Source organism: Candoia aspera, chromosome 3 (genome assembly GCF_035149785.1).
Source record: "Candoia aspera isolate rCanAsp1 chromosome 3, rCanAsp1.hap2, whole genome shotgun sequence".
Taxonomy (NCBI): Eukaryota; Metazoa; Chordata; class Lepidosauria; order Squamata; family Boidae; genus Candoia; species Candoia aspera.
This window is the reverse complement of record NC_086155.1, coordinates 111,914,382-111,938,585: the sequence shown is the minus strand read 5'-3', so window position 1 is coordinate 111,938,585 and position 24,204 is coordinate 111,914,382. Positions and strand designations below refer to the sequence as shown.

The following is a 24,204-nucleotide window of genomic DNA, read 5'->3' as shown; positions in this document are numbered from 1 at the left end:
GATTTTCCCTGTTTTGGCATGATTCGTTAACTCTCAACTGAGTTACTTTCTCAGGAAGAGTTTTCAAACACAAGAGATTTGCAGCTTAATGTCAGCACCTGTTCATTCGAGCATTCACACAGTAACAGTCAGGAGGCTGGGATCCTTTAACTGTTTTAATGAAGCGAAATGAATAGTACAGAGGTAAAGCTGCGAATGGAGAGTTCCTGCTCAAACCTAGATTTTAAAACTACATTCCCCTAACTGGTTCCCTTTCCCACGAAAGTATGTCACCCCCCTTCCATCCTGGTGATGTTCCTGGTGTATCTCAAGCCATTATCCTTGATGTCTACCCTCATGAAAGTGTAGCCATAATAATACACTTCACACTCCAATTTCACACCCCCTCCCATCTGGCGACAAAGAGTCTACACCATTGATGAAAGATGCTCCAATAAGGGGTTCTGTGAATCCTTTGATTGGAGGGATCTGACACTCCCTATGATGCTCCTGACTTTAGCTGTTATCAAAGAAATCTCCCTACAGTACTCCATGTGTATGTTAGGGCTATCCTTTAGCCATTAGTTATCAGAGAACTCCATAGGTCAAAAGCACACATTTGTTTTGGCTAATTTACGTAACTATTCCTTTTCCTAGAAAGCTAGCATTAAATAACTGCTGATACAATTGCTTTTTACAATGATCTCCTGACACAAGAAGGAGAATGGGATCTTAACACCAATGATCTGCTAGCCATGAGAGGTTGCTAAGTTTATCTTTAGTCATTGATTAACTCTATGGGGAATTTGTTGTAGCTATGCACCAAACAGTACCATAGGTACACTGACTTCAGAAGAAGCATTACTTTCCAGGCAGGGAAATATTTAATTACTGCAAAGTAGCACAGTTAATGTCTTAATGTAATTTGCTGTTTTTATTGCATTGTAACCTGTTTATGGCAGTTACAGCAGTGGTGAAGAAAATGGAGACCTGAAGATCTGTTTGTTGTATCTATTATGACAAGCATTTTTCCTATCTTAGAATGTTACAAGTAGACTCCAACACCAAAATACCATATGGATAGCCAGGAAAACAAACAAACAAAGAATCTCAGAACAAATCAACCCAGAGTTTTCACTCAACGCAAAAATTAGCAGACTCAAACGTACATATTTTGGATATACTATGCTAAGACCCAGTTCCCTTGAGAAGTCCACAATGCTGGGGAAAGTGGAAGGAAAAAGCAGAGGATTATCTTCTTCATCCTCCTCCAGTCCATTCATCTAAGGTGAATTAACTCGATTACAACAGCAATGAATGCACATTGGGAGAACTAAAAGACCAGGTTGAAGACAGATTATTTTGAAGAAAGTCTATGTGTTCGACACTGACTTGGTGGCACACAATCAGTCAAATGTTGGATTTGACACTGACTTGACAGCACTTTATCTATCATAGAATCTTCCTAGATATCTAGGTATCTAGACTGACTGCTTGTAGTTCCCTGGGTCCTCCTCCTTTTGCAGGTATTAACAGAGAAAAAACAGAAGTTTCTCGAGAGAGCTGGAAGAGGCACACAGGGAGAGACACAGCTGACTGTTTGCTGTTACTGACAAGAGTCCTAACTGCTGCTGATAGTTTCCTGAGTGCTGGTGACTGATTACTGATTCTTACCTGAACTCATTATTGTCTGATTGCGGCATTCCTCAGTCTAATTGAGGCAGGTGAGGGAGAAATATCAGGAACCCAGTTTCTGAAGACTAAACTCACTTAGCAAGCAAACAAGGACACAAACAGGACTGGCAATGGAGTTTGGATGAGAAGTCAAAGGGGAGGCGCTTTTCTTTTGCCTCTTAGAAAAGCAACTTCTTGGGGCTTGCAACCACAGCAAGAAACCACAGAAAATTTGTGTGCAAGTTTGCTAGTGGAATTGGCATGGAAGGGTGCAAGCAATATGGACAATGAGAGAAGCATCTGCAAAGTACTTGTAATGTTTGCCTTCCTGAAGAGGATTCAAACTACATCTGCTGCAAGTACAACCTTATTTCCTGACTGGAGGAGAAACTGAAGGGATCTGAGGAGAGTGTTGCTATACTGCTGTACTGAAGAGCATCAGGGAAGATGAAAGGTTTCTGGACAGGGTGGGCTGAAGTGCTCCAAGAGGACAGAGAAGTGAAAAGGATACCATAGAACAAGTGCCAGCCCTTCAAGATAGTCTATGTCAGTAAATGGACACTGCGAAGGTCACAGAAATGCTACTTTATTGTTGTAGGGTATCTTTAAAACTTGCTAGGGTTTCCCTTAGCCCCATCTTATACCAAACAGAATCAAGAGATTATTTTGGGTTTCTTTCTCATACTTTCTCTTTCCCAGGACTAAATTGTCATGCCTCTTCCCTTTAACTGCTCCTGAATTCCTTCATCAAAGTTATATCCACTGTCCTCTACACCAGTTTCTCCATTGGAATCATTCCCGCTCAGGCAAGTCACTATGGGAAACAGCTGCAGACTCCCTTCCTCCACCCTTGCTGGCAGATGTCCCAGCAATTGCCCAGGGACAGAAGACAAGTCTGGCAACCCAGAGTCATATAGCTGAAAAGTTCACCCTCCCTTATGACATGGCAACTAGCACTAGAAAATCTTTGTCGCAAGAAGTAAGGAGTTTCTTACCCATTGGAAGGGCAAATGTCCATGCTCCACACCTTATACACCATTTCCCGTGATCTTCTACTATTGTTGATAGGCAATGAGCCCCAGGCAAAAGATCACGGGAAATGGTGTATAAGGTGTGGAGCATGGACATTTGCCCTTCCAATGGGTAAGATATTCCAAATGTCTTTTCCTGTATCTAGAATCCAGAATACATTCTCTTTCATATTCTTCCTCTGTCAGCCCTTCAAGATAGACCAGAAAACCAAAGTTATGGATTCTAATACTACTTTTATTGTTGGGTTTCAGTAACAGAAACTTGCAAATCTGAATGAGCTTCCCCCCTCTCTCCCTTTATCTTCATGAGAACTAGGGAGGGTCATGTCTAAGACACTTTCTCAAATTACATTTCTGCCCTGGACTCAGATTTATCTGACCGTTGACTTGGTTGTGGCTCTTCCTCCTGTTCCTCAAAGTTATACCTTATCCCTTTACATCTTCATCCACCAAATTAAGGCCAAGGAGGAAAGCAGTTTTTGAATGCAAGTGGCAAGGGAGCCTGTAAAGTTTCCTGAAGATGAGGCTCTGGAGTGATTTGAGCACTTGCTGTGACCTGGAGTTCCACAGATACAACTGATTTAGAAATCTGTACTTTAGTGGTGCAAATCTTGGCTAGATGCTCTCTAGCAAAAACATAAACCAAGGTCTGTCCTCTATTTCTCTGCTGAGGGTGGGATCTCTTCACTGCTCCTATTTTAATGGGTTCTCTGGAGCTGGAATCCGATGAGGCCATAGGGAAAGGGAGGCATGGGTGAAGATAACTACTGTATAAAACCTCCTCCCCTTATTATTTCCTCTGTGCCTCAAGTAAGGCACAGAGTTGCCCATCAAGTAACACACAACCTTGGAATTGTTCTTCTGGTGGTGCCTTGTCTCACTAATTCATCTCTCAGTTCATTAGCAAATCCTTCTTGCAGCTGGTCAATCATTCCACCCCACATCTCTGGCATACAACTAGAAATCCAGTATGTGCTCACAAACTCTGTGGTTTCTGTGCTTCAGCTTACAAATCCCGATTTGTTGTCTTCTTGGCCAAATCATGAAAAGCAACTCTAAATATTCCATGAAGTTCTGGTAATTATCCAGCAATGGATCATTGCCCTCAATGAGGAGCACAGCCCATTTGACAACTACTTATTTCAGCAGACTAAGAAGAAAGGCAAATTTAGAGTGATCTGTAGGAATTTTTGCTGGCCAACCCACCATTTAAAAAAAAAATCATATTGGGTCAGGAGAAATTGATTCCTGGCTCCTCCAAACTTCTGCTTCCATGAGAACAAAGTAACACTGGTTGGGCTGCGAGCTATTTAGCCATTCCTGGCTGTGGAAAACCTTGCCCCAATTGCATGGCATCGTACAGGTTTGCTTTTTGCATATCCTCTCACTATTAATGTTGTAACAACACCTTGGCAACTTGTTCTGTAGAGAGCAGGGTGACCCAGGGATCTGACACCAGCTACAAAATCAAAACCAAGGCACAATGCCTCTGTAATGAGAGAATAGTGAGGCTGTCAAACTTGTCAGCTCTTTGAAGTAGGCCACGCCAGTAAACAAACTCCATATGGATTACAGGAATGCCATTGTTTTGTTGTAGTGTATAATAACAAAATCTTGAAAGCCAATCAGATTTCACTTTGCCACTCTTATACAAGCAAAAGCAAAACAGGATTATTTTGAGTTTGTCACACTTTCCCAGGACTAAGTTTTAGTTTCTCCTATCTTAACAGGTCCCAAGTTCCTTCATCAAGGTTATTTCCACATTCCCCTATAGGAGAGAAAAAAACCCTCTGGCAGAGGGAAACATGTAGAAGAATGTGACCCAAAAAGGCAAGAAAATCAGGGAAGCACTTGGTGCCAATGGAACTCAGGAACCAATACCACCGTCTTCCTCTAGAGCAGTTTCTCAACCAGGGTTCTATGGAGTCTTAAGGTTCCATGAGAGACCTCTAGGGGTCTCTGGGAGATTCCCTGGGAGTTCCCTGGGAGATCACAGTTTATTTAAAAACTTATTTCAAATTTGGGCAACTTCACATTAAAGAGGTAAGTTTCATTATTTTTAGTTTAAGAATACTGTTAATGCATATTTATTTATTTCTCATATTTCTTCCTGCCCATCTCGTATTACAACAAGTCTGGGTGGTTTACAAATAGTTAAAAATCAAAGATTAAAATATCATTAAAATAAACACAATAGAAATATAAGTTCATAAATATAAAATACAAGATATACAACATACATTCCAAGATGGTGAATAACGATGTCATCATTGGCCCCATCAAGGTGCCAACCATCCCCATGATTGACTATTCCTCCTCCCACCCCAAGTGAGGTGGCACAACCAAGTCTTAACTCCCTTTCGGAAGGCAGGGAGAGTGGGGGCCTGTCTCACCTCTGAGGGTTAACTTATCCCAAAGAACAGGGGCCACGGCAGAGAAGGCCCTCCTCCTGGACCCTGCCTATCCACAGTCTCTCATGAACAGGGTCTGTAGCATGCCCTCTCTGCCTGACCAGGTGGGACAGGTTGATGTAATGGGGGTGAGGTGGTCCCTCAGGTAACCTGGACCCATGCCATGTAGGGCTTTAAAGGTGACAACCAACACCTTGAATTGGACCTGGAAGCAAACTGGCACCCAGTGCAGCTCGCGCAGGAAAGGTGTTATATGTGCCCTCTTCAGGGCTCCTAAAACTGCTCACGCAGCTGCATTCTGCACCAGCTGTAGCTTCCAGATACTCTTCAAGGGTGGCCCCATGGAGAGCACATTGCAATAGTCTATGTGGGAGATGACTAGGGCATGAGTGACTGACCAGAGGAATTCCCAATCCAGGAAGGGGCGTAGCTGGCGCACAACACAAAGTTGGGCAAAGGTGCCCCTGGCCACAGCTGCCACCTGCTCTTTGAGCAGGAGCTGTGAGTCCAGGAGAACCCCCAGGTTCCACACCGGATCTGTCTGGGGCAGTGCAACCCCATCCAGAGCCAAAGATGGTAAGTTCCTGGATGCCAGGGAACCCCCTGCCAACCCACAGCCACTCCATCAGCTGAAGCCTGTTGTTCCCCATCCAGACCCCTACAGCTTCCAGGCACTGAGAGAGGGTGGCCACAGCATCACTTAAGTCACCCGGGATGGAGATGTATAGTTGGGTATCCTCAGCGTATTGATGATAGCTCATCCTGTGGTGATGGATGATTTCACCCAGCGGTTTCATGTAGATGTTAAAAGGGAGTGGAGAGAGTACCGAACCCTGCGGCACCCCAAAAGGGAGGGGCCGCGGGCCAGATCTCACACTCCCAATCAACACCGATTGGGACTGGCCCTGGAGGAAGGAGGTGAACCAGCTCAAAACCGCGCTGCCCACCCCCAACTCCCTGAGCTGACCCAAAAGGATACCATAGTCAATGGTATCAAAAGCCACTGAGAGGTCAAGAAGAGCAAGGATGGATGCACTGCCCCATCCCGCTCCTGCCAGAGATCAGTGTGACCAAAGTTGTTTCCGTCCCATATCCAGGCCTGAAACCCAGCTGAAAAGGGTCCAGATAATCCGTTTCATCCAGGATCCTCTGGAGCTGCAATGCTACCACTTTCTCAACCACCTTCCCTAAAAAGGGAAGGTGGGAGACTGGATGAAAATTGTCCAGCACAGTGGGATCCAGTGATGGTTTCTTGAGGAGGGGGTGCACCAGCGCCTCTTTAAAGGCAGCTGGAAACACTCCCTCCTCCAAGGATGAAATCGCCTGGACCCACTCACATTCACCTCCCGAGCTGCTTTCACCAGCCAGGAGGGACAAGGACCTAATTGACAAGTGGTGGCGTTTACAGTCCAGAGAACCCTGTCCACTTCCTCAGGCCCAACAGGATCAAACCGTTCCCAGATAATCGGGTAATTATACTCCACAGGCCATGCATATATACAGGCCTACACATGAAACAAAGGTAATAATTTTGTAACTTGTGGTCTGTATTTCAGCTTGTATGTGCAGGAGTTCCCTGAGGCCTAAAATATTTCATGGGTTCCTCCAGGGTCAAAAGGTTGAGAAAGGCTGGTCTAGCCCAAATACTGTACAGATGTTCCTGTACACAGTGCCAGCTACTTGGTTATGCCATTCAGTGTATGCTGTTCATGCCTGCATCTTACACCCTGCCACTATGTGTTGGACTGCCTCTGAGGCATCTCTACACAGGCTGCATCTTGGGTCCTGTCTAGTGTGGTAGACCCCTGATTCTATGAATCTGGTGCTTGGTGCCTGTTCTTCTGCTGCTATGATCAGTGCCTCAGTACGGTCTTTTAGTCCAGCCCTTTCCAGCCACTGGTAGGATTTCCCAAGGTTAGCCACCTCAGCTATCTGTTGATGGTACATCCCATGCAGAGTCTTGTCTTGCCATGGCACTTCCTCTGCTTGATCTTCCTTCCATGTCTGCTGCTGCCTCAAGCATTCTCTCAGCAACTCATCTTTCAGTCCCATCTTACTGATATACTCCTGGAAGCTCTGGGGTTCATCCTGGACAGTGGCTTTCATACTCACCAGACCCTGCCCACCCTCTTTTTGGCTGGTGTACAGTCTCTGGGTGTTGGTGTTGGAGTTGGGGTGGAAACATCTATACATTGTTAGGAGCTTCTGGGTCTTCCTATTGGCAGCTTCCATTTCCTCCTTTGGCCAACTCACTATACCAGCAGGGTATCTGATGTAAGTATTGATCTCGTTTTTCCCACTGAGCTGACTCTTCAGGACCTCCCTTATCCCTTGGTGGTACTTGGATGTTGTTGTCTTTCTTGCCTCCTCATCGTGGTTCCCATGAGTCTGTGGGATACCAAGATACTTGTAGCTGGTCTGTAGGTCTGCTATGTGGCCCACTGGTACTTCCACCCCATCAGCCCTGACTACCTTTCCTCTCTTTACTACATCGGGCCACACTTCTCTAGTCTCGATGACATCCCAATGTCCTCACTGTAGATCCATGTCAGGTGGATCAGTGAACCAATGGCTCATTCACTCTTAGCATACAGCTTGATGTCATCCATGTAGAGGAGGTGGCTGATGGTAGTTCTACTCTTGAACTTGTATCTGTATCCAGTCCTTGTGATTATCTGGCTGAGGAGATTCAAGCCTATGAAGAACAAGTGGGAACAGTGCATCACCTTGGTATATGCTGCACTTGATGGCCACTTGTGTGAGCTGTCTTGAATTGACTTCCAGTGTTGCCTTCCACAGTCCCACTGAGTTCTTGAGGAAGGTCCTTAGTGTCCTGTTGACATTGTAGAGCACCAGGCATTCACAGATCCATGTGTGTGACATTGAGTCGTAGGCTTTCCTGTAGTCAATCCAGTCTGCATTCAGATTGGTCGGCCTAGACTTTGAGTCTCTGTAGGTATATGTATAGGAATTCCTCCAAGATGAATATTCTAGATTATTAATTTAAAGAGTATTAAACCTACCCCAAGAGATGTTTAAAGAATGTCATCTATCAAGATTCAAAAATATCTCCTTATAGATTTTATTCATGTATGAACTAATTATCTATGAAATATCACATGGGATAAGAAACCCTGTGATAACTGAGCATTTAAATTTAAAATTCCCATTCATCCTGATCAATATTCATTTTGCCATTCATAAACCAGATAAAATCCTGACTACTCTGATAGAATGTTTTCCCATGTTGTTCTTTAAGCATGAGATCTTTGCAAGCAATAAAAATAAAGATCTTATGTTGGGTCTTGGATTGTAAATAAATATTGATCATTTGATGACTAAACCTTACCATACCATTTTTCATGGTATCTCAAACAAATGGTTGTCCAATATTTTCTTGAAAACCTCCACTGATGCAGCACCCATGATCTCAGGAGGCAGGCTGCTCCTCTGTAAGGCAGTTCCAAGTAACAAATTATCCATATATTTCTATTGGTGATCAACTATTTACTTTGCAACTAAAGGCAAGTAAATATTAAGCTTTTGCTTTTAATTATTTTATTTCTTCCATCCTTCCAGCCTGATATTGGTACACATTCTACTTTTTGTTTTGTCATTGCTGTCATTAAAAACCTCCCTCCAAAATGTTGAGCATTGTATTTCCATCAAAGATGGAAGAAAGTCCCTTTTTGATTTAGCCCCTGTAACTTACTAAGTTGTCATAGAAGTCCCTTATTCTGTATAGACCCTTCTTTTTCCACAATTTCAAGTGGGCTTGAATAATTGTGGAAGATCAATTTTAGCAAAAAAAGCCTTTGAAATTAAAAGTTGAAAGTTTATGTCTTGATTATAAAAACCTGTGTATATCATAAGAGGGGTTCATGAGAGATACCCAGTATACACCAAATACCTCTTTCTCTGCAAATGGATCATAACTTGAATTAACCCATTTATTTATTTACCTTCATTTTATAAATATTTTTTTGAGGAAGATGATTTAATTTCTGTTTATTCAGATAAATCTTATTGAATCTTCTAGAATAAATGGAATATGCCCTGGCTGTGCTGCTTGACAATGTTGTTTCAAGTATGGGTTTCCCCATTCTTCCATATTCTGTGGTATATATAAAATATTTCTATTAATTATAAATTTTGATGATTTAAACAAAATACTTCAATTTTTTTTTGAGCCAAATTCTTATGTCTTTATCCAAGATACCCATTGGGAGTATCTGCAATAAAGGTCAATTTAGGAATAGCCATCATTTTAAATGATGCAATTTGGCCTAAGATTAATATATTTTATTCCTGTTTAGTATAGTGGTTAAGCCACCAGGTAAAAATGGGAAGACTGTGAGTTCTAGTCCAGCCTTAGGTGAATAGGTGATGTTGAGCCAGTCATTCTCTCTCAGCCCTAGGAAGAAGACAATGGCAAACTACTTCTGAAATCTTGTGAAGAAAACTGCAAGGACTAGTCCAGACATTACAAGTTCAGGAGTCAACACTGACTCAAAGGAAACGTTTTTGTTCGTTTTAAATGTGTTAGCATTAGATATTATTTTTTGCATTTTGTGGGGAGTATGGATGCAAATTAAGATTTTTTTAATAATTAATTGACAGGATAAAAACCACAGTAAAATTGTGGGGCTCTTTTTAAAATATACTTGCCTAAATGTACCAGACTGACAGAGTAACCATCATATCATCAACAAATAAGTTTAATAGGTTTTGCCCTTTATGTTCACCCCTTTGATGTGGCTACTCATCTGTAACACTACTGCTAACACTTCTATAACCAAATTAAAGAGATAACAGAGAATATCCTTATTTAGTGCCTCTTATAAGCAGAAATTCCAAGAATCATAATTATTAGTTATTATTCATGTTTTTGTAGCTTTAAATATCTGATCTACCATTTTCTGGAGATTACTGCTGAATTTGATAGATAATATATTCATTACAAATATGAAACTAAAAATTGTTTAATGAATTAATATAGGGATTTTTATCTATTGGCATCAATAACAATGTGTACCACTTAATATCCTACTATTTTCACAAACAGTTATCAAATTAATCAAAGCTGGAAGCAACATGAAATGCAGATATAAAGTATAATAGATATTTAATATTAATTTATAATCTAAATAGTTACCAAGTAAACCACAAATATTATAAACCTCTCTACACAGGGTAGGTTTCCAAATATTAAAAATCAAAGGGGGAAGTCAGCATCCTTGCTTGGTGCTTTTATAAATTGGACAAGTGGATGGTAAACTTTCACTCTGGATATAGAAGCTGCATATAGAATACTGATCTATACTGAACATTCACTACCTATAAATTTTATCAAGGACTTTTTCAGCCTCCAATGGTGTAACTGCATCTTGAACTTGTCAATAATCTCTATCTTTATTAAAATTAATCATATCTGTTATAAGTTGAATTTTGTCTAATCTATTTCTGGGGGGGGGGGGTTTGAAAAAATCCAGGCAAATCATTCTTGACCAGGGAAGGAATCACTATTGATTCCTTCCCTGGTCAAGAATGATTTGACCAATCTATTTGGTAAAAAGAGCTGTGTGAATTTTGACATTTACATGGGACGTAAATTAGTATCTTTGTTGAGTTTGGTGTAAGTATATTGTAATCTTTACTAAAACATAACAATCAAATACTCTCTTCCAAATTTTTATATAAATCATGTTTAGAATCAAGTATATCAGAAAATGTTTATGCCATTCCACAGGACATCCATCAAGTCTTGTTGCATTATTATTACTCAAAGTTAAAATCTCATATTTAATTTGATTAATAGTCAAAGGAGTCATTAGTTCTTATCGATGTAAAAATATAATTGTTGAAGATCAATTTTAGCAAAAGAAAGCCTGTGAAATTAAAAGTTGAAAGATTATGTCTTCAGAGGAACTGCATAACTTATCTTCCTCATTTTAATAGCTACAGTACATTTTCTTTCTTTCTTTTTCTTCAAACAATTTGCCAAGAACTGACCAGGTGTCAGGTTTTTTTAATTGCATGTTTTTAAATATCTGTTTTAAGTGGTTTGTACTGTTGATGTTTTAATGTTGTTTTTATTGGTTTGTATTGCTAGTCTCCCAGAGTTATTTGCTTAAGAAGGGCAGCATATACATTTCCCAATAAATAAAAAAATTCTCTTTTTCCCAATATATTTGGCATAAACACATTAAAGCAAATCCAGGTATTTCCAGTAAGATATTATTTACCTCAGATTTAGTTTGATATATCTCCCTATATAAACTACTAATAGGACCTCTTAACAACATGTGTCCAAAAAGTTTTCAATTTATTTTTCATATTGGTCTCATGTAATCTTTTGCTCTTTTTAATAGTACAACCACAAATATAGGCCTTACATGCTTCCTATTAAAAAATCAGAGAACTGGCTATACCTGCACTGAATTCAAATTATATTGGCTCAGCATTAGCCTGTTTTATAAAATCAACATCATTCAACAAAGGATGTTTTAATCTCAAGTTCCAGGTGGGTTGACTGTATTACTAAAATTTGAACTAAAAGGACTATGATTTGAAATACACATACAGTAGTATTAATCTTACATATTTGAATATACTGAAGTAGTGCTGAAAAGACCAAATAATCTGATCTAAAAAAAGTTTTGACAAATTGAATAAAAAGCGATTCCTTGTTCGAGATGTAGCAATCACCAAGGTTTAATCAAATTTAACTTTTTCATGTATGTTCAAATTTAGTTTTTACTGATTTTTAAAAATGTATATGGGTATTTCTACCTAGTTTGCAGTCTAAATTTTTATTAAAGTCTCCCCCATAATAATATAGTCATAAGCTCTCTCTATTTAACAGTGAAAACATTCACGTAACATAGCAGGAAAGTCTTATATATATATATATATATATATATATATATATATATATATATATACACACACACACACACACACACACACACACACACAAAATGATAATCAAAATTAAGATGAATCAAAATTTAAAATCTTCAGTTGATACTAGTTACAAGCTATGGTATCTGGCAACAGAAATCTTTATGAATCAAAATAGCAACTCATTTTAATGACATTCATCTGGCCTGTATTATTTGCATTACCTAAATCTATTTAATGATTATGCATATATATATTATTGCCAGTTCTTTTTGGGAGATGCAGCTAGAGCCAGACAAGAAGCTGAATAAGTCCAAGATTTCTGTCTAATACAAAGAGGCTGTTTTTTCTTATTCCCAGGAACTATTCTTACTTTTACCTTGTATTCTTTTTTCTACGCTCTACCCAATTATATTTACAGTCTATCCGCTATTATGGATCTGTATTCTAAATGTATCTCTTTCTTTCTTATCACATGTATCTATCTAAGCTATCCCTACTTACTTTCCCTTTCAATTCCACTTCTTGTGCCCTTCAAATTCTCCCCAGTTCTTCTCACCCACTCCGTCCCACAGTCATTTGCATGGTCTCAGCAGACTTGGGACAGAGCTGACAACGGTGCTCTCTGCTTCTTCCTTGCTTTTTGCTTTCAGGGATTTAGTTTTCTTGACCACTGGTGGATGTGACTTCCTCAGGAGTACCTCCTACACAATTCTTCACTTTGCGAGAAGTTGTACTCTAGAGTTTAAGGTCTCCTGAATCTTCCTGCCATTCATCATCACTTCTGGGCTGCAGGGTTCCTGAAGTATCACTGGCATTACAGTGGCCATTCATGTTACTTCACCTGCCACCACCCATTTGTCAGCTGTTCTCATCAAGAATATTCTTCTTTCTGATGGAGGAGAGAACTGTCCAGGTCCCAGTTTTCTCAACAGTTGCCACTCTCCACAGTCTTTCCTTCTCAATTGGCTTCAGCTTCTTCCTTTTTATGTCTGTTTAAAGCTGCTCACCCATCCTCCAGGTTGAACCACCACCAGGTTGCTCAGTTCTGTTTCTTTCCTTTCTCACTCTTTAAGTTTGTGTTTTCATTGGTCTGTCTGCCTGCCTTCTCTCAGTTGAACTCTGGCTCCAACTGTTGCTCCTCCTCCTCCCCTCTCCTCCCCGCCCCCATGCATGGAGCACCACTGACTTCCTGTCACTGGGGAAAACAACCAAAAGGGTATGGAAGGTGGGAGTATAGGGCTTGCCATCAGCCCACTCTTTCCTCATTTCACACCTATCTAAAAAACATGTACTCTAATTGAATATATTGATAATGAAATAATAAAAGAAAAAAGCATATGACTTTACATCAGTATGTGGGTGGGGACAATCTTTTCCTAATTAGATCACAAAGTCGCTTACTTACATTACATTTATAAAAAAAAAAGAAAAAAAGGACAGAGAATATGAGATGTCACCTAGGAGACAGGACATGGCAGTTCTGAGAATCTAAATATGAACTGGCAATATGCCCAGAAAAGTGATGAAGACAGATCAACTGAGAAAAGAAAAAATAGAGGGAAAAAGATGTATTTTTTAAACTCCAATTTAATAACACATTGCACATAATTATGAATAAAACTGAGTAACTAAAGAAACAGTTTGAGTTATTGCAGGCCCATTAAAAATGCTTCAACCACAGCCATGACCCAAAATTTCTTGATTTCACTTTGTAAGTTAATATAAAAGAATAGAACGGACATGAAAGCAATGTTGGAGCTGCAGGGATTTGGCCAAATCATGAGCTGTGTTGACCCCTTTTTGCTTTAAAAATACTTATTTTGGAAGATCAGGGAAGATACAGTAGACTGCTTTTGGGGGTGTCTTCATTCCAGCAGGGTTTTGATTCTTAGTCTAAATCTGTGCAGAATTCATCTCTTGGGATGATGAATAAGAACTGAACTATGATTTATGTTCATTTCAGATTATGATCTTTGTGATGTGGGAATTTTATTAACCTATTTGATTTTAATAAATACAACAGGAGGTAGTGCAAGTAACTTTCTGTAAAATTCCTCCATAAACTACAGCAAAGTAACCTATGCTATCAGATCTTGCACACCCATTACCCAGAAACTTTTATGGTTGAGCTTCTAAAACAGTTGGAAAAGAAGTCAAAAAGAGTGTGACTTGTCTGTACTATAGTTTCTTGTGCTGCAAATGATTGAGATTATTAACCTTATTTTCTATATGCTTCATAGTTATTGATTTCAGCAACTGCTGTCAGAAGAGATGAAATAGATCCTGGAATAGCTTTCAAAGCTTTCAGTTGACAGAAAACATCTTCTAATAAAGCCATTGTAGATCCCTTCTCCTCAGAAGATAAAACTGGTGCTTTCTTGTAGACATATATAAAACAAAATAGAGAAGTATACTAAACATATTGACCTGTAACGATTAATGAAGTGTTGATCCCATAGCACAGAATTTAATGTAGTTTAAGAAGATAATACACAGTAGAAGAAAAAGATATGTCCTTTCATAGAATCATAGGGTTGGAAGGGACCTTGGAAGTCTTCTAGTCCAACCCCCTGCCCAAGGCAGGAGTCCTCATACCATCTCAGGCAAACGGTTTTCCAGTCTTTTCTTGCAAATCTCCAGCAATAGAGCACCCACAACTCCGGGAGGCAAGCTGTTCCACTGCTTAATAGTTCTCACTGTCAGGAAATACCTCCTTATTTCCAGGTTGGATCACCCTATGATGAGCTTCCACCCATTGCTTCTTGTCCTACCCTCAGATGCTATGGAGAATAAATTGATACCCTCTTCCCTGTGGCAGACTTTCAAGTATTGGCAGACTGCTATCACGTCTCCCCTTAGTCTTCTCTTTGTTATGCTAAATATACCTAGTTCCTTTACTGTTCTTCATAGGATTTAGCCTCCAGGCCTCTTATCATCTTTGTTGCTCTTCTCTGCACTCTTTCTAGGATGTATGCCAACTTGCATCCCTTTTCTTCTTCAAGGATTCACTATTTTGTTTCCTGTTCACTATTATTTCTTTTTTTTTTCCCCCTAAAGGTTCAGAAACTTTGAAGGTCTCAAGGATATTTTTGAATTTCAAAGACATAGAAAATCTTATTTGTATTTTGTTTCTCTGGTCACTTTTATTTACAGGTTTGCTTCTTTGTTTTTCTTATGATGAGTTGTTTCCTGCTGTAGCATGTCCATTGTTTGATCTTAAACTTTTGTTCTAAGGAGCTAACTTGCTCTAATCTCTTCACTTTTCCTTCAAGTACTGCTACAAGCTTGCACTTACTGCAAGCACATGCCAAATTGTTTTCAGACAAAAATACTACCATGTCACAAGCATTGTAAGTCACTAATGCAAAGCTGTATCTATTCCTTTTCACTGTTCCTTTAGGTGGCAGTAGTAGAAAGGCTCATATTTCTTGTTCTCAAATTAACAATGAGCTCACTGTTGACTTAGGGAGAAAATTGAATTCCCCCAGAAATGGCTATTAGTTCATCTTGTTCACTTGCTCAGTAAGCTCCTTCCTTGGAAACTGGCAGCCTTATATTCCTGCTACAGCAGCCTCTGCTTTATTCAACAGGAAGCAATCACTGAATCACCCACAATGGGCAATCAGCAATTCTGAGATTACACTTGCAATCAACAGCTATTCAAAAAAGATCTTTTCAGTCCTCTTAGCTAAATACACAATTGCCCAGAATGCATAGCTTTTTACATTCTTCTTTATTCCTTGTGTCTTTCTCATAGTAAGCACTATTTCCTGCGAAAGAGAGGCAGAAAATTATTTGAATTGATTGTTTTTGGACCAATCAAGATCTTTATGCTTCACTGGAATCAGCCTTTTAGTTGAGATGAAAGATCTCAATGCTCAGATTTATTATTCCTAAGTGTTTGCTTTTTAAGCCATTACAGCCAGGTTGGGGAAAGACTTGGAAATGTCTGTGCAGTAAAATCCTCAATCAGAAAAAAAAGCAGGCATCCAAAGGAAAAATCCTTTTATTCTCCACACTATTTGTCCCTTTTAATTTTACCTTGAGCCTGCCTTTGTGCTCCCTGTCTGAGATCAGTATTAACAGCCTGAATTCAGGCTCCCTGTGCACATTTTGGCTGTGGTGGTTAATGCGGATACAGCCCCTCTCCGTGATTTGATTTGGTTGTTAACCTTTTTCTCATGATCCTGCCAAATTCTTACTTGCCTACCCATATTTTCAGGACAAGGGTTTTTCCCTTACTGCAGCTTTAAGTTGCTTGACTCTCATGCATAAACAGTGGAAATGAAAATGGCCAAAGAAATCCCTTTCCAGATTTTAACCTCTTCCTTTGCAATGTGCAGGAGATGGCCTGATGCTCTGTTTGGACTGCATTTACTATAGTCCCTAATTGATTAATTCCCTTTTTTATCCCTCATGGACTGGAAAAAAGAAAAGAAAGTGTCACAATTTTTCCTGTCATTTGAGTTAGCAGAAATGGCAGAACTCTTGTTAACTTCAGCTGGTGTCCTTAAACAAAAGAGAGGTCCATCACTTCACTGCTAAAATCAGTGAACTTATTAAAAATGTCCATGAAAGGTGTTCCCACTACAGTGCACAGTAGCCAGTTGGAGTGGAAATGCTTGCCTACAATAGAATGAAGAATAGCAAGCAAAGTGAATAGCACAGCTTCAGCCAGCACACACTACTTTTAATGCATAGAGGAAAAAAAACTTGCTGAAGTTGTCTTCCTGGTGGGCTGGGAGGATGACTTGCATTCCTGGCCTTGAAAAATATTTATTGGCTTGCACTAATGCTGGGGCAAGCTGGCTGATTAGCCCCAAGACCACCAGGAAATCCCAAAGTGAGGGCTAAACAAGGAAATTTTTAAAAATCCCAGAAGAAGAAAATGGCAAACCACTTCCATATTTTTTGCCAAGATAACTACATGGACATGACCATGCAAGTGTGATCTCAGAATTGCTGATTGCCCATTGTGGGTGATTCAGTGATCTTTCCTGTTGAATAAAGCAGAGGCTGCTGTAGCAGGAATATAAGGCTGCCAGTTTCCAAGAAAGGAGTTTACTGGGTAAGTGAATAAGGAGAACTAAGAGACATTTCTGGGGGAATTCAATTCCTAAGTCAACAGTGAGCCCTTTGTTAATTTGAGAAGAAATATGAGTCTTTACATTTTTAATCTTACTGCGCAGTACTCATCAGATCCTCAAAAAGTTAAGTTCCCCTTTTCCTACATTATAAAAAAATAAAACAAAATGTCAAGATCTCACAAAGTCCACAAATCTTATGAGATTTCAGCATATGGGCTGAACTGTCATTGCTTCCTCCTCCTGACCCACATCTGTAAGCTAATTACCTCAGGATAAGTTCAGTGACAGAGTTCTACACCTCCATGTAAGATCCCTGTATTTCCAGATCAGTTAGGTACACGGATGTACATTTCAGTCAACATGTACAAGGAAACAAAGATTGTTTATAATAAAATTGCTTTAACTCCTGCTCTGCTTTTCTCTTGGTTTTGAATGAGCAAGTATCAACACATTGCTACTGCTAGTGTATCCTTTTGTACTGTAATTTTCCTTCATTTTATACAAAATTAAAAGTGCAAATTTAAACTTTGGTGAATTGTAAATATTTCTGTTATGTCCAGAATATAAATGTCCCATATGGCATTATAGACTATATGAAAAAGATTTACAAAATAAGTGGCAGTATATACCCAACCATGTCCCCTCCAGATACATTTGAACCAAAACTCCCAAAATGTTGGCTGGGAATTTTGGATACTGTAGCAGATGGAGAAGCAATCCTTACAGCTTGAGAGCCATATATGAACAAAGGATCAGAGGGGGGACGCGGTGGCACAGCAGCTTAATGATGCTAGAGTTTGCCGGCCAGAAATGGTCGACATTCCAACAGTTCGAGCCCAGCTCTGCATTATGGAAGTGAGCTCCTGTCATTTCGCCCCTAGCTCCTGCCCACCTAGCAGTTCAAAAGCATACCATCTGCGAGTAGATAAATAGGTACCCCATTTTGGTGGGGGGAAATGCTGGTAGCACTTTGTGTGGGAGCAGGAACCAGCGTTGGATCTGCCTGGATGCGAATGGTGGAGGATTGGTGGAGAAAAAGCCCCTGATGAGCCAACTTCCCTAGGAATGCTGCTGGCAGCTGGTGCAAAGCTAGCTCACCCTCTTGTGGTGCACTAGTGCAACAAAGAACTAGCAACTAGTGGCGCCAGAACATCTGAGTGTAAAAACATTGTAGACTCCTGGCATTGTATGCCATATGCTAAATAAATAAAGAATCAGAGGATCTTTTATTCAGAATTGCTAGTTTCCCACTTCCATTAGCAGAATAGCAGTAGTGTCAAGTGGAGTAATGGAGAGTAGATGGACAGGCTACATTGCTAAACTTTTTAGTATTAGATGGCAGTGAATAAATTCACTAACTCAAGCTAGAAACTGGGAGACTATGAGTTCTAGTTCTGCCTTAGGCACAAAAGTCAGCTGGGTGATCTTGGGCCAGTCACTTTCTCTCAGCCCTAGGAAGGACACAATGGCAAACCACTCCTGAGAAACTTTCGACAAGAAAACTGCAGGGACTCGTCCAGGCAGTTTCTGAGAATCAGGCATGATTGAACTGATTAAAAAAAAAGTTTATTCTAAGTAAGTTTGATAAATCAAAGACTAGAATGGCTTTTTAAAAATCCTTTGTTTCCCTGAATCAAATCAGACTCCCAATATTCTTTATGTAATCCATCGCTAACGTATCAAATAAACCTTCAAAAGTTAATCATGCATAGCATGTCATAGCATAACCATTACAGTTTGTAGTCACTAGTGTAAAATGGGAAAGATAAGGGGTTTGAGGCCACAAATTAGCCTTCCAATCTTCTGGAGAGCTGCAGGAAGTATTCTAGTGAGGTGGTGACATCATAAGACATGGCAACATCTCAGGCTTTGCAGGAATAATAAGGATGAGAATGGGAAGAAGAGACGTTTGGTAGGCAAACTGCTCCAATTTCCATTGTTCAAACCTGACAAAATGGCCCTAAATCACATAATAACCCTATCATTTCCATTTCCATTATTAATTGTGGGAGAAATATTGCCCTGCCAAATTAGACCATTTGGGGAGTAAAATTTGAAAGCAATATACCAGGGTCCTGAACAGAGCATTCTTGGCAGTTTATTTCACAATTTATTTTATTAAATAAACTAGTAGTTTTTTGCAAGGATAGCTATTTATTTCAGCAGTTCTACAAATGTTTGCTCAGAAATAATTTCCATTATTTTAATTGGGATTTATTGCCTAGGAAGTGTGTACAGAATTTAAATGACATATGCCACAAAAAATATGCCTCCCAATAAAACATTTAGTGTCTCATGAAACTATAATTTCCTTGATTCCAGCCACTACAATATCATTCATAAACTTTCATAAACTCTCAATGGCTTAAATGGGCCTTTCTAACTCTATGATGCTACTCCCCACTGCTTACTCCACTATATAAAACCTGCAAATTAAGTGAATTTAGATATCACATTATCCATTTTGAGAGCGTTTGGGTCTATACTGTATAATTAGGCCCCTTAAAGCATGTGAAGTTTTTTTCAAACTGGCCTCCCGGATCATGGTTTATATGCATATTTATGTTCCCCTTCACAATTTAGTCCAGAGAAGGGACTAAATTCATCCAAAAAATCTATAAGAATATTTCTGATTATACTGAAGTACCACTGGGAACAATGGCAGCCTTCCAATCAGATTCCCAAATCTATTGGATTTGTTACAACCGTTATGTCTAGAAGCCATTTATTCTCTTATTTTCAAGTATTTGTCTAATCCTTTTAAAAGTTGACCAAGACTATGGCCATACTTCATCTTGTCATTCTTGTAAATAAGCCATTTTATCTGTTTCAGTTCCCCAACCAGATCATATACTAGAAGTCCCTAGGTCTTTGAAAGGGAGAAAAGTTTATGTATAATTTTTATAATACAAATGAATACCTCCCCCCAGGACACATTTTCCTTTTCTTGCAGGGAACCTATTCCAGTCCCTTGATTTTTTCTGCATCTATTTTAGCTGTATTCATAATTGGAGATTTTCAAGAATTCAGAAACATCTGAAAACATTAATGGAAATTGGAAAAATACTGTGCACAATCCAAATCCTTATAACAGAAAACAAAACAATATTGGACCAAGTTCTGGTTTTTAAAATAGTGACTCCCTAGGGGACAATGCATAAGAAACACACAACACTAACCTTGGGAAAATGGGATGTCCCTGGTTATGAGGCCAGAAGGGACTCTAATATTAACTCTAATTAGTATTAACAAATTTCAAATGTAATGAATGCTGACCTTCCTCAAATCCAGCTCATTCTACTATATTACATATTATATCAATATAACTCATCTTCTAATGTAGGTAAGGTTAAAAGAAATCCAGGCAGCAAAAAGTAGCATAAATACTATCCAATGATCAAAGCAATATGCCTGCCTCCTTACTACAGTGTACATCTTAAGCATCTTCCAATCTTACACCTATTCTGATATATGTCTTATGTCCTCTTCTTTCAGACAGATGTTTACACCATGCATACAATTCCTTCAAGTGTATTTTTACATCTTGCCAAAACCATCTCCCTTCAACATACCACATGTTCATTATTCACCCAGTCTCTCTACAATTTCATCATGAATAGATGCCTATATGCCTACCAAATTGCTCAAGAACTTATACATTTCATTTACATGCTGATCATATACAATTAACCTAAAATCTATCCAGATATTCATCTTTTATTATATCTACATGATCCATATCTCTAAGAACCAGTTTCTTTCCATCCTCATCCAGTCCTATTTCTTCATTTCATTAATGCTTCTTTCAAAGGGAAACAATCTATTTTTCACATTTTCTTTTGGCTTATTTTCTCTATCTCCAGAGAGACATTTTACAGGAACATTTCTCAGCATGATCAATTCTAGAACAATATTTTAAGACTGCCCTAGCATGAGCCATAACACCTTCTACCTTAGATATATGGCCTGGCCAAGCCAGAATGAGATGCTGATCATGCCCTTCACTTAAAAACACAGCACTAAGCACTATAAGTAGCCACTGTACCTGGGCAAATTCGCTTCTGTTCCTTATCCCCCCCACAATGTTCTTACCAGCACACTGAAAACAAACGCATTTGGAGAAAAGAAAAGGATTTGCAGCAGTTACGTGATGTCCCCAAGCCAACGCCTAACCAGATTGGGGGAGGGGTGAAGCATCGCGCAAGTCCTGCGGGGAGGGGGTTTGCTGCCAGCTCATTCTGCATGTTCCAGGAGCCGAAGCGGAGCGTTTTCCCGCTCCAGCGCCAAATGAGCCAGCAGCAAGAGGTGATATCCTGCCATGTTGCTTACACTGAATTATACCGAATGCCATTTCCAAGTAGGAAAGGTGTAGACACACTACATATGTGTAACGATCCAACTAGTGGGTGAAAAATAACCTAGTCCAGAGCTTCCTCCCGGACCCCTCTCGGTTTTCCTTTATCCGAACGAGTTTTTTCTGTCTACTGGGGGCCACTGTATTAGCCACTCCCAGTCCATTTAACCCGCACAGTGCAGACTCATAAAGCCCCCGATTTTTTCACCACGAAATTATGGTGTAGCAGAAAGGAAGGGGGAGGGGAGGGAGAACGATTCAGATTTGCTTCTGAGAGAGCACCAGCTGATGAGCGGCAGAAGCGGGAGGGAGGTTAGATGCGATTAAAATTCCTTTAAAATCCGCCAGCGACTGCAACTCCAGCCTGAACCAGAAACGTGGTGTCCCCATCATCCATCCATCCCCAAGTAACTGCTGCAGTTTGATATCGCAAACCAGACGCTTTTCTGCGAGCATCCTCAAATTCTGCTAGATTGTCATCGCCCTCCCGCATCCCCGGCAGAATCGGACGCCCGATGAACGACACCTCGTGCATTCCAACACACAACGGCGACAAAGATGCGTTCTTAGTCCCGTCGCAATCCTCCCAGCCTCCCATGCATCCGACCGGCTCCAGCCTGCGCGCAGCACGGCTCCTCCTTACTTAATGGTGGCCAGCACACAGCAACCCAGGGCTTTCTCCGACTTCGCCTCTCCTCTCCAGGCATCTTCTTTAACCGTCGGGTTGTTTTCCTTCCCAGAAAATCGAGATCGGTTTTGCTCGGATTTTCTACCTCAGCTGTGGCGGGTTTGTTTCATTATGGATCATCAAAACAATTTTAAAAACCTACCCCACCCGCTACCAGAATACAGCTCTCCCGCTCTGGGTGAGCGTTGAAAAGAGGGGCAGGCGGCAGCCTTTCAGGATGAATTACTGGCTGTGTCCAAACCGGCGCTTGCCTCTGGATGGATGTGCGTGTGAGAATGCGTGCGCGCGCGTGTCCAAGAGAAGGGAGATACGAAGGAGAAGCGCAGCCCAGGGTTTGCAAGCAGCCCCCGCCTCACCCTCCTTTCTCCTCCCTCCCGGCTGACCTCCTCCTCTAGCTACCAGAGGAGAGGTGTTGCGCCAGCTTCTTATCAACTGCACCCAGTCGAAACTATTCCCGGAGACTGCAGAAGCGACCTATGCAGCCACCACTGCCTGTCTTGGCTAAGCAGCTCCCCACATTTTATACCAAATTCATCGGGCGGTTGGAAGACTCCTTTATTACCTTCTCTTTAATGGTCTCCACTTGCAAGAAAACGCATCCATGGCCAAATCTTCAAGCTCCTTAAGCTTGATGCTAGTTGGTGGTGCACCAGAAGGAACGTTAAAAATTTTCCCGACAAATCCATGAACATGGGAAAAAATGTAGCCTCACAATGTTTATCTGCATGCAGTGCGAACAAGATTATCTCCTGAATCTCCTCTCAACAGCTTATTTTAGCAATAGCCCGTTTCCTGGTCGCCATTCTGCGTCTCACTCGCTCTGCCCCTCCCTCCCTCCCTCCCTGAGTTCGCGGCCATTTACTTGCCTGAGGAATCAGCAGCTCCACGTTTGCTGGCTTCCCTCACGCTCATCAAATAGCAACAGTACCCAGAAATGTGTAGTGCCCGCTCCGTGCGGCCCTCTTCGCAACAGGAAAGTTGATTTACTATCACCTGTTTCTGCCGCTGCCTAAACCTTGAGGTTGCGCGCTTGCACCCACAGACATGGAGCTGGGTGACAGGAGCAAGAACCCTCCGCTCTCCGAACGCTATCGCGGCGGGCGCTCAGCACTGCCACTAGGGGCATGCTCGGCCTCCTTCCCAAATGGCTGGTGCGCCTCAAGCGTGGGGTGGGGTGGGAGCGCGAGGCCTGCGTTTCCTTCCATCGAGAAATTCCTAAATCCAAATGACCCGCGCCAACAATCCATTAACAAGGGGCCCTTTTGCCATGTGGCTTGATCTGACCTTGCCAAACTTTGTCCCCAAGCCAAATCATAGCAATTTCGTTGCCTCCCATCTCTTAACGTTCCTGGTTTTCTGGTGAGACAAACGCCGACTATTACTGCACCTGTTGGGGAAGGAGTTGGGGCTACGCATCTGCAAATTGACGCGTCCTTCCTCGGAGCACCATCTTCAGGGTTTTATAGTCAAAACAGGAGCTCAGTTATCCCGCAGAAACCCAGAACAGAATTTTGTGCATGACGACGCGCCAGGACCAGGTGGACTTGAGGGACACCGATCGCCATTAATCGAGGAAGCAGTTACTATAAATAGTAAGTTTAATTTCGTATATTTTAACCAGATCTCATGGTGGGGGAATGTTATCATCGGGACCCGCAAAAACACTCCTGGTTATGGAACACAGTACTAAGCATCACCACCACCTACTTTCACTTGGACAACGGATGATTCCCCTGTACCTTTAAGAAGCAAAACGGGCTCTACTTCTTTCCAAAAGGCAGAGCGGGCTAACATTCAGCCTGGTGTTCTCAGTGCCAGGCTCCCAGGCGTGGGAGAGTCTTGCCTGTTGTGTACCTACAGTTCTGCCACGTCAGACAGGCAGGTCATGTGTGCTCTCCGTAGAGCTAGTTCAGGCAGGGCAGAAGAGGGCAGGGCTACCTGTTAATGCGGCTTTTAGATTGTTCTCCGGATGAGTAGGGAGTGGGGGAAGAGGCCATTAATGCTCTGAAATTTTGTAGCTTGCTCTTAGTTTATGTAAAAACCTGCACCGATTTAACAAACATCCAAACGGAAC

The 24,204-nt window shown here is 40.9% G+C and overlaps 1 protein-coding gene across 2 annotated transcripts in view; it reads right to left on the bottom strand.

Moving 5' to 3' along the window:
* PCDH1 (protocadherin 1) overlaps positions 1 to 23,984 on the bottom strand; it is a 172,668-nt gene extending 148,684 nt beyond the window's left edge. The window contains exon 1 of one of the 2 annotated variants that reach the window (XM_063298609.1): positions 23,870 to 23,984. In XM_063298609.1, coding sequence (XP_063154679.1) covers positions 23,870 to 23,924 — 55 coding nt within the window. In that variant the 5' untranslated portion in view covers positions 23,925 to 23,984. Of the gene's footprint in view, positions 1 to 22,085; positions 22,281 to 23,869 lie in introns of those variants that run through there. The other variant, XM_063298608.1, reaches the window with a different exon arrangement.
* Positions 23,985 to 24,204: the final 220 nt, after the last annotated feature.